The sequence below is a fragment of the Stegostoma tigrinum genome, chromosome 38 (assembly GCF_030684315.1).
Source record: "Stegostoma tigrinum isolate sSteTig4 chromosome 38, sSteTig4.hap1, whole genome shotgun sequence".
Taxonomy (NCBI): domain Eukaryota; kingdom Metazoa; phylum Chordata; class Chondrichthyes; order Orectolobiformes; family Stegostomatidae; genus Stegostoma; species Stegostoma tigrinum.
The window spans coordinates 10,326,214-10,336,485 of record NC_081391.1 but is presented as its reverse complement, the minus strand read 5'-3'; the positions used below and the strand labels follow the sequence as shown (position 1 = coordinate 10,336,485).

Sequence of the window (10,272 nt, the reverse complement as noted above, 5' to 3'; positions counted from 1 at the left end):
TATCCTGAACTGATGTTGTCCCAGTTTTGGAATTTGGCCCATATCCCTCTAAACCCCTCATGTTCAAACAGCCACCCAGGTGCCTCTTGATGTTGCAATTTTAACAGCCTCTACCAGCTACTCTATACATGCTCCTACCATACATGCACCACCCTCTGCCAGAAAAAGTTGCTCCTCAAGTCTCCTAAATCTTCCCCCTCTCACCTTTGAAAATGAGTTAATGTTCCTTACCGTTCCACCATTTGATGCGATCGACTGCGGTCTGTTAACTTTCAACACCACTTAATAAAAACCGAAAGAACGGCAGATGCTGAGGATCAGGAACAAAAACAAAGTTGCTGGAAAAGCTCAGCAGGTCTGGCAGCATCTGTGAAAGACAAAACAGAGTTAATGTTTCAGGTCTGGTGACTGTCCCTTAAAACTAGTTCTGAGGAAGGGTCACTGGCCCCAAAACATTAACACTGTTTTCTCCTTCACAGATGCTGCCAGACCTGCTGAGCTTTTCCAGAAACTTCTGTTTTTGTTCCTCAACACCACTTCCCTGCCTTCTCCCCATAATGTTTGATTCTCTTATTGATTAAAACTCTGCCTATCCCATCCTCAAATATACTTAACTGACCAGCCTCGACAGCCCTCTGTGGTGCATATTTCAGCAGATCCGCTACCCTCTGAGATAAGAAATTCCTCTGTGGTAGACTCCTCTCTCCCCATTGCCTCCTGCACAGCATCCACATGAATAACTGAACCATTTTGGACACAATTAAATGCAAGCAATAAACTGAACCAAGGAAGAAGCATTGTGGAATACTCCAATCCTTGAGATTTTCATTTTTAGCTTTGCCACATTTTCCGCAGCTCAGACTTGTTCAAAAATCTAATTCCCATAAAAACCGAAAGAACTGCGGATGCTGTAAATCAGGAACAAAAACAGAAGTTGCTGGAAAAGCTCAGCAGGTCTGGCAGCATCTGTGAAGGAGAAAACAGCGTTAGATTTTCAGGCCCTTCCTCAGAAGTGACTAATTCCCATCTTTGGTTCAGGGTTGTGATGCAAAATAAATAGACTCCATCCAATTCAGAGTTGCCTTTGTACGGCCAGTTTTGTTTTTGCTCACACTCAGGTTTTATGACAAGCTGATGTCCTAATTAGACTTAGTTTAATTTAAACTTGTTTTTTCTATTTGAAACATTTATGGTTTGACCTATTTCAGACATTAGCTCTGTTAATCTGGCAATTGAAAAAAAGGCTGGAAATTAATACAGGTCCTTTTGCTGGTACAGTGACTCGGTGGTGAGCAGTACTGCCTCACAGCTCCAGGAACCCAGTTCAGTTCCACTCTCGGGCGACTGTCCGTGTGGAGTTTGCATGTTGTCCCAGTGGTTGCTTGCTTTTGCCATGGGTGCTCTAGTTTCCTCCCAAAGATGCACAGGTTAAGATGGACTGGCCGTGGGAAATTGCCCCATAGTGTCCAGGGATGTGCAGGTTAGGGTGGATTGGCCATGCTAAATTGTCCCATAGTGTCCAGGGATGTGCAGGTTGGGGTGGGTTGGCCATGTTAAATTGTCCCATAGTGTCCAGGGATGTGCAGGTTAGGGTGGATTGGCCGTGCTAAATTACCCATAGTGCCCAGGGATGTGCGGGTTAGGGCGGATTGGCTGTGGGAAATTGTCCCATAGTGCCCAGGGATGTGCGGGTGAGGGTGGATTGGCCGTGCTAAATTGTCCCCATAGTGCCCCAGGATGTGCAGGTTAGCTTGGTCAGCCAAAGGAAATGCAGGGTGACAAGGAAAGGTTGGGGTGTGGGGGGTGGGTCTGAGTCAGATGGTCTTCAGAGGGTCAGTATGAACTCAATGGGCCAAATGGCCTCTTCCTGCATCGTAGGGGTTCTAAGATTTTAAGATGGAAGGAAATGTAAACAGTTTGCCCCTCCCTTCACCAAACAGCCCTTCTCTTTTTTAATGCCCCCCACCCTGCTTTTACCATCAGCTGCACACTGCTACGTCCCACAGTCAAAGTGCCCTTTGTTTTGCTTCGTAGGATCTAACCACTGTGTGACAGCACTGAAGTGACATACAGAGACAACATCTCTTGCCCATTGAGTGTTATCTCTCTCTTCCCCCGACTTTGTTTCTGAGGGTTAGCCCACTGACTTACAGGGTCAATGTGGAAAGGTAGATATGAGCCAGACACAGGCAAATGGCACTAGTTTGGTTTGGGAAACCCAGCTGGCACAGATGAGTCGGACCGAAGGGTCTGTTTGACTCTAGGACTCCCTTTCTGGTGAGTCTGGGATCAGAGGGCATAATCTGACAAGAATAAGGGGCTGCACATTGTAAGGTGGAAATGAGGAGGAATTCCTTCACTCAGAGAGTAGTCAATCTGTTGAATTCTTTACTGCAAAGGGCTATTGAGGTGGGGGTGTCATAAATATATTCAAGGGATGGGATAGACAGATTTTTAATCAGGAGGGGAATCAAGAGTTATGAGCAAGTGGAGTTGAGGATTATTGGATCAACCGTGCTCTCATTGAGTCTGCTCTGCCACTCAATGCGCTGAATGGCCTACCTCTGCTCCTATATCCTATGGCCAGTGTTATGGACTCCTATTGGATTGGTCTATGCCTCAGGGTAATGGAGTGGTTTCCTGCTGGGTGCCTGACCAGTGGACTCCCACGCCCTTCTCCCCTGCCATTCGATGCAGCTTCTGGAACGTGGGGCTCATCAAGGCCGAATAGCAAGGGCCCATGTCTCGAGGCACCCAATCGGCTCATGGATGGTATGGGTCCACTGCGCTTAGGCAGGAGGCCAGGGGTCAGGAGTGGCACCAGGGTCTCGGATTTCTGTCTTCGCCCCGCTTAAGAGGAATTGGAACCCTGAGGGAAAAGCAGCACTCAAAAATTAATAATGTGCGAATTTTAATTTTCAGGACCTCCGTTTTGAAAGGCAAGTTGGCTCATTGTGTGCTGGTTTGTGGCCCGCTGGGAAAAATATACAGGTTGACAATGAACCTGCTTAACCACATTACAATGCACCTTCTACAGCTGGCAATTCCTCGCGTGGGTCTTGAACCCAAAACTTTGGATACAGAGGTCACCATATTATCACTGCAGCCCAAGTTTTCAAGCACGTTGCCTTATGAGTTGCTTTTAATCATCCACAGATTTCGAGGTTATTCTTTGTCAAAAACAGCAGGGTGTGTGACTCCCACCCTTCAGAGGCCTAGCCAATATTTACCACTATAGATAAATTGTGTGCTTGCTATTTGTGGAACTTTGCTGTATGCAAACGGATTGTTCACAGCAACGTTCCAAAATTTTTTCAGATAAAAATGCTCACCGGCTTTCAAGCACATCGCTGGATACCTAAAATAAGCGTTAGGCCCCTTCCATGTGATAATGACAGGCCTGACAAATGATTTGTTTTTCAAGCTGCAGTGTGTGAGAACACTGCCAGATTCCTGGTGAGCAGCAGCGATCGTTGCCCCCTGATAAACACCACAGCAAGAAAATATATCTCCCAGCCGAGCCTTCTCTTCACAGTGCAACAGGTGAACAGTCAGAGCTCAGAAATCGGACTCTAACCTGCCTGATTGCAGCAAAACTCCTTGGAAGCAAAACAAAAACCAGCTCTCAAAAAGACCGGTTCTTTTGCCAAGTTCGTAAACGCTTTACTTGTCCAGCAGCGGATTTTCAGAAAAGCGCAGCTGATAAAGATTTTGAAAGTTGAGAAATGAAAAGTGCGGCAGCCTCTCAAAGCATGCTTTGGCTCAATCTCCAGGCATTCCTGATATTCCTGGCTGTTTTCTTCCTCGTGACTGTGGTAATCCGGAGCAAAAGGACCAACAATCTCCCTCCAGGGCCCTCTGCCTTCTCTCTCGTTGGAAACATCTTCTACCCTGACCAGTCTGCTCTACATGAGGTAATGAAGGTGGACTTTGAGTCCTCTACATTATGATATTCTTCTTGCTAAGTCACTCAAAATTATACACAGCTCACCCCACTCGTTTAAATGTTAAGGCTGTACCATCTGCCCATTGCAAGGAAACGATTTATGAGGACCTCATCATTTTTATTTAATTCCTTCACAAAATTCTGCAGCTTCGCAGCACCAGGGGCCTGGGTTCGATTCCACCCTCGGGCAACTGTCTGCATGGAGTTTGCACATTCTCTCGGTGTCTATGTGGGTTTCCTTTTTGTTCAGTGTTCTGATGAAAGGTCAACAGACCTGAAAGGTCAACTTGCGTTTTTCCTTCAAAGGTACTGCCAGACCTGCTGACCTTTCCCAGCACCTTTTTGCCTCTGATTTACAGCGTCCACAGTTCTTTCGGTTTTTTTACAGCCTTGTCAGCCTCGCCCTAAAGCTTAAATCCTCCAAACTGGGCCAAATGCTTGTAAATCTTTTCTGAATTGTTTGTTGTTTCATAACAGCTTTCCTTGTAGCTCCACGTTGCTGTGGGTCTGGAGTCACATACAGGGCAGACCAGGTAAGGATGGCAGTTTCTTTCCCTAAAGGACATTAGTGAACCAGACGGGTTTTTTCTGACGATCGATTCATGGTCATCATTAGATTCTTAATTCCAGATATTTATTGAATTCACATTTCACCATCTGCCACAGAGTTTGAATCCAGGTGAGAATATTACCAGCATCTCTGGATTAGTAGACCAATAAAAATGCCACCAGGCCATTGCCTCCCCATATTTATGCAAAGGACATTGTGGTGCAATTGTAGTGTATCTGCCTCAGAGCCAGGAGATCTGAGTTCAAGACCCTTCCAGCTACAGAGGTGAGTTCCTACATTATCTGAATGCACTGAATTTAAAATACCTGAAAAGACACTGAAGAGTGAAGAGATAACGGAGAATGTTTCCTGATTAAACTTATCGGGAAAGCGTTGGCAAACTGGGTCATTTCTCTCTTGATGAAGGAATGTTGACTTAAAACTGTGTATTTGTGGTATTTTAAATGGTGACGGGATCTGACAGAATGGATACACAGAGAGTGTTCCTTTATGTGGAGGAGAGAAGGCTGTCGACAGAAACATAGGAGCAGACATTGGCCATTCAGCCCTTTGAGCCCTGATGTGCCATTCTGTACAATCATGGCTGATTATCCCCGTTCTCGTTTTCAGCCCGCGCCCTTTCATCTCCTTTAGCCCTAAGAACGGTATCTAATCCTTCTTGAAACATTCAATGGCTCAGCCTCACCCAGCTGTGGTTAGATCATCACCAGGGAGACCAATAAGGAACCCAGAAGAAACTTCTTCACTCAAAGAGCAGTGAGACAGTGGAATTTGGCACCATAGAGAGTGGAGCTGCAGATAATGGCGCAGAGAGTGGAACTGCAGATAATGGCGCAGAGAGTGGAGTTGCAGATAATGGCGCAGAGAGTGGAGCAGCAGATAATGGAGCAGAGAGTGGAGCTGCAGATAATGGCGCAGAGAGTGGAGCTGCAGATAATGGCAGAGAGTGGAGCTGCAGATAATGGCGCAGAGAGTGGAGCTGCAGATAATGGCGCAGAGAGTGGAACTGCAGATAATGGAGCAGAGAGTGGAGCTGCAGATAATGGAGCAGAGAGTGGAGCTGCGGATAATGGCGCAGAGAGTGGAGCTGCAGATAATGGCGCAGAGAGTGGAGCTGCAGGTAATGGAGCAGAGAGTGGAACTGCAGATAATGGAGCAGAGAGTGGAGTTGCAGATAATGGCAGAGAGTGGAGCTGCAGATAATGGCGCAGAGAGTGGAGCTGCAGGTAATGGAGCAGAGAGTGGAGCTGCAGATAATGGAGCAGAGAGTGGAGCTGCAGATAATGGCGCAGAGAGTGGAACTGCAGATAATGGCGCAGAGAGTGGAGCTGCAGATAATGGCGCAGAGAGTGGAACTGCAGATAATGGAGCAGAGAGTGGAGCTGCAGGTAATGGAGCAGAGAGTGGAGCTGCAGATAATGGAGCAGAGAGTGGAGCTGCAGATAATGGCGCAGAGAGTGGAACTGCAGATAATGGCGCAGAGAGTGGAGCTGCAGATAATGGCGCAGAGAGTGGAACTGCAGATAATGGAGCAGAGAGTGGAGCTGCAGATAATGGCGCAGAGAGTGGAGCTGCAGATAATGGCGCAGAGAGTGGAGCTGCAGATAATGGCGCAGAGAGTGGAACTGCAGATAATGGCGCAGAGAGTGGAACTGCAGATAATGGCGCAGAGAGTGGAACTGCAGATAATGGAGCAGAGAGTGGAGCTGCAGATAATGGAGCAGAGAGTGGAACTGCAGATAATGGCGCAGAGAGTGGAGCTGCAGATAATGGCGCAGAGAGTGGAACTGCAGATAATGGAGCAGAGAGTGGAGCTGCAGATAATGGAGCAGAGAGTGGAACTGCAGATAATGGCGCAGAGAGTGGAGCTGCAGATAATGGCGCAGAGAGTGGAACTGCAGATAATGGAGCAGATGGAATTTTAGGGAGTGAAGTCAAATCCAGCAAACTCCGAAGTCAAATCCGAAAGTGCTGGAGAGACTCAGTAGGTCTGGCCACATCCGTGAAGTGAGGAGCAATGTTCGCCAAGTGAGTCTGGCCCAGTGTTTTTTGTGTGAGTGCCAGTTGCGCTGAGTATTTTGGAGGCATTCTCATTGCAGGGCTTCACCGGGATTTCTGACCATTTCTTACCGAATGTGTCTCATTGCCCCACCCCTATAGCATGCCTCACATCCGATTCTATCCCCATCTTAACACACGCCAATCCTGGAAAAATTTCCCGATCAGCTGATCAGCCAAGAGTCTGCCATTCCCTTGCAGCAGCAATATCTGCGCACAGCAAACTTTGTAAGATGGCGCCCGCACCAGGGAATGCTGGTTAATTCCCGAATGTCCCAGGAGTGGTGATTTGTTCCAGGAACGGCTCGTGGTAAAAGGAGAATATAATTGGATGAGTGGAATTGCAGGGTGGAAGATTCGGTTACCAGGGGCCCTGGGTTTAAGGTGCGAGGGGCGAGGTTTAAAGGTGATGTACGAGGGTAGTGCGTGCCTGGAACTCGCTGCTGGGGCAGGTAGTGGACGCAGGTACCATAGTGACTTTGAAAGAGCGTCTTGACAAATACATGAATAGAATGGGAATAGAGGGATACGGTCCCCAGAAGAGTAGGGGGTTTTATTTGTGATGGGCAGCATGTCAGTGCAGGCTTGGAGGGCAAGCCTGAGCTGTAATTTTCTTTGTTCCCTGTCCGTAGAGTAACACAGGGAGTTAATGAGATGTGTTTCCTAAGAGAAAAACAACTGGCCTCATGGCGAGAATCCCCTCCCCCCAACAAAAAAAATTCCATTGCATCTGACTTTCAGCCAAAAAAACATAGGATTTAGCTCTTCAGATTCTGAAGAAGAGTGTCTGGACTTGAAACATTAACTGTCCGTCTGCACAAACACTGCCAGAACTGCTGAGTTCCTCCAGCAATTTTTGCTTTTGCGTCTGCAGTTCTGTGTTTCAGAATTGGATTCAGCTCATTGCTTTTCTTGGCAAAAACTATGGAAGACATTCGATGAGGAGATTCAGCAGCAGTGCATTGAGAGGTACATTGGTAATAAGTCACCAAGGGATAACGCAATCATTGGGATAATGTCCTACAAATCAAGATCCGTTAATCCTGGTGTTGTCGCACAAATTAAAGACTTTATCAAAATGTGTGAAATTTGCCAATTTGCCTGACCCAGGCAAACAAAAGAAACACAGACCAGATTTCTGTATTTAATACCAGCTACTGTTTATTTCATATAAATAGACTCTAATCACAAGTAAATAACAATGAGCTGTTGACAAATAATTACAAATTAATACTTAATCCACCCCAGTAGAGATACAGAGAGACACAGACAGACATGCTGTTATTGGTGGAGTGGAGCAAAAAGCATTGGAAAAACAGTTTATTTGCCTCAGTCCACAGGGTTCACTAAAATGATCCTTTTGTTTGTCAGGATTTTCCATTCTTCCACGTCTTTTCTCCAAGTTCTTTTCACTTTTTCACAGAAGGCAGAGGTGATTGGTACACTAACTGCATAGGCTCACAGTGCACAGTAACTGGTGAAGGAAACTAAACTGGCATTCTTCAAAAAGACACTCCACTTTCCACTTGCAGTAGTCCAAATGTTTCCGATTGTATCATTCACACCCACAAGATGTTCAGATACCCAAAGGTCAATCAGATAGCTGTTACACTGATGGCCTTTGCCGCCCACAACCAGCTACAACTCCACAAACCAATCAGCAACCTGTTGCCAGTTGAATTCCTACTCTGTATACATCCCTCATACCTCCCGATCTGCAAACAGCTGCGTCTACTGTTTGAACTATGCAACAGTGTAACCATGACTTACAATGAGTTTAAGTAACCAGCTTTTTAAAAGTACAGTAATTCCTTCCTCAGTCCTTTGCTTACTTTTTCCATTTCAGTTCACATGCAGAAAAATTTTTTAAAAAAGAGTCTGATCATTACAATATGTTCACAAAATGCATGAATGAGAAAAGACTGAGAATCAATGTTGCAGGGTTTATGCAGATGCTGCAGAACAGAGAAATCTCCAAATTGGAATGGGTGGATAGCAACGGTTAGCTATGTGATTGTTTTATGACGAAAGGAGTAAAATCTGAGAAACTATTAAAAATTCTAAAAAAAAACAGCCTTTGAAATTATATTGTGCTTTAAAAAAGAGAAGTGGGAAAACAAGAAATAGCCATTTTCCACAACAAGTTACCATTGTGTTTGCTTGCTTTTGGTTAATATTGGGTATGTTTTCTATTAATTAAAAGTTAATTGGATAAGAGAGATAGGAGGAACTGCAGATGCTGGAGAATCTGAGATAACACAGTGTGAAGCAGGAGGGACACAGCAGACCAAGCAGCATCAGAGGAGCAGGAAAGCTTAACATTTCGGGTCGGGACCCTTCTTGGAAGAAAGAAGGGTCCCGACCCAAAACGTCAAGCTTTCCTGCTCCTCTGATGCTACTTGGCCTGCTGTGTTTATCCAGCTCTATATCTTGTTATCTTTAATTGGGTAAGAGTTGGGTGTGTAAATATGGGGATGAAACAAGCTGTGGTTGCAGTTTGGAGATCGGAAACTGCAATCAAATTCTGATGAGAAAAGCACAGATCTGGAGTTTCTCTGAGCAGTCATTTAACCTCTGTGGTTTTTAACAACAACGTGTTAACAGAAAGGTGCAATCACTGAGCTTAGTGTCCCTCCATTTCACCACACAATGTTTTGACCCCTCGTGCACATCTGAATGCTTTGCAGTACCTTGGCTGTGAAATGCATAATGTTAGCCTGGTTGCTCATACCAGAGTATATGCTCCGAACTTGTACGCAATTCTGAATGAGCTAATTCCCTCAGAGCTGCTCCCAACACTTGGGGAGATGGCAGTGCAGTCAAACTGTACTAGATTGGTAGCCTTAAACTTAGGTTGACATTCTGAGGGTAGGGGTTCAAATTCCACAGTGAAACTTGAATTCAATAACAGGGTGAGCAAGGAAAGAAATCTGGATTAAAAAGCTAATCCGATGGTGACGGTGTAACGATTGTTCATTGTGATAAAGGCCACTCTTTTACCATTTCAGAGATCTGCTGTCCTTACCCAGATAGCCTGCATAAACCTGTTACTCTCTGATGGGTCTCGGCCTGAAACGTCAGCTTTTCTGCTTCTCTGATGCTGCTTGGCCTGCTGTGTTCATCCAGCTCTATATCTTCTTCGCTCAGATTCTCCAGCATCTGCAGTTCCTACTGTCTCTTATCCTAGTCTCTAACCTGGTGTCGTGTGACTTCTGACTTATTCCAACGCCAGCAGCTCCATGCCTAAACCAAGGGGTTTGATGCTGAGTTATCCTCAGGGTGATTAGCAATGGCCAGTTAATACCAGCCTAACCAGTCCCATCCACATCCCATAAGCAAATTAAAACAGAACTTACACTTTTGGGATAACAAAGTGTGGAGCTGGATAAATACAGCAGGCCAAGCAACATCTTAGGAACGCAAACGCTGATGTTTCAGGCCTAGACCCTTTCTGGGCCCAAAACGTCAGCTTTTGTGCTCCTAAAATGCTGCTAGGCCTGCGGTGTTCATCCAGCTCCACACTTTGTTATCTTGGATTCTCCAGCATCTGCAGTTCCTATTATCTCTGATACAATTTTAACCCCACTTACACTTTTGGGCCTGTTTTATTTCAGCACTGAACCATCACTCACCGTCCATTGACTCATACAGTCAAACAGCTGCTAGTCAGTTTCTAGGAAGGTGAAAACACTATTTA

At 45.7% G+C, this 10,272-nt stretch overlaps 1 protein-coding gene across 1 annotated transcript in view; it reads left to right on the top strand.

Annotated features, from left to right (window-relative positions):
* Positions 1 to 3,347: 3,347 nt before the first annotated feature.
* LOC125447235 (cytochrome P450 2J5-like) overlaps positions 3,348 to 10,272 on the top strand; it is a 40,675-nt gene continuing 33,750 nt past the window's right edge. Inside the window, exon 1 of the mRNA XM_048521489.2 lies at positions 3,348 to 3,914. Coding sequence (XP_048377446.1) covers positions 3,726 to 3,914 — 189 coding nt within the window. The 5' untranslated portion in view covers positions 3,348 to 3,725. The remainder of the gene's footprint in view (positions 3,915 to 10,272) is intronic.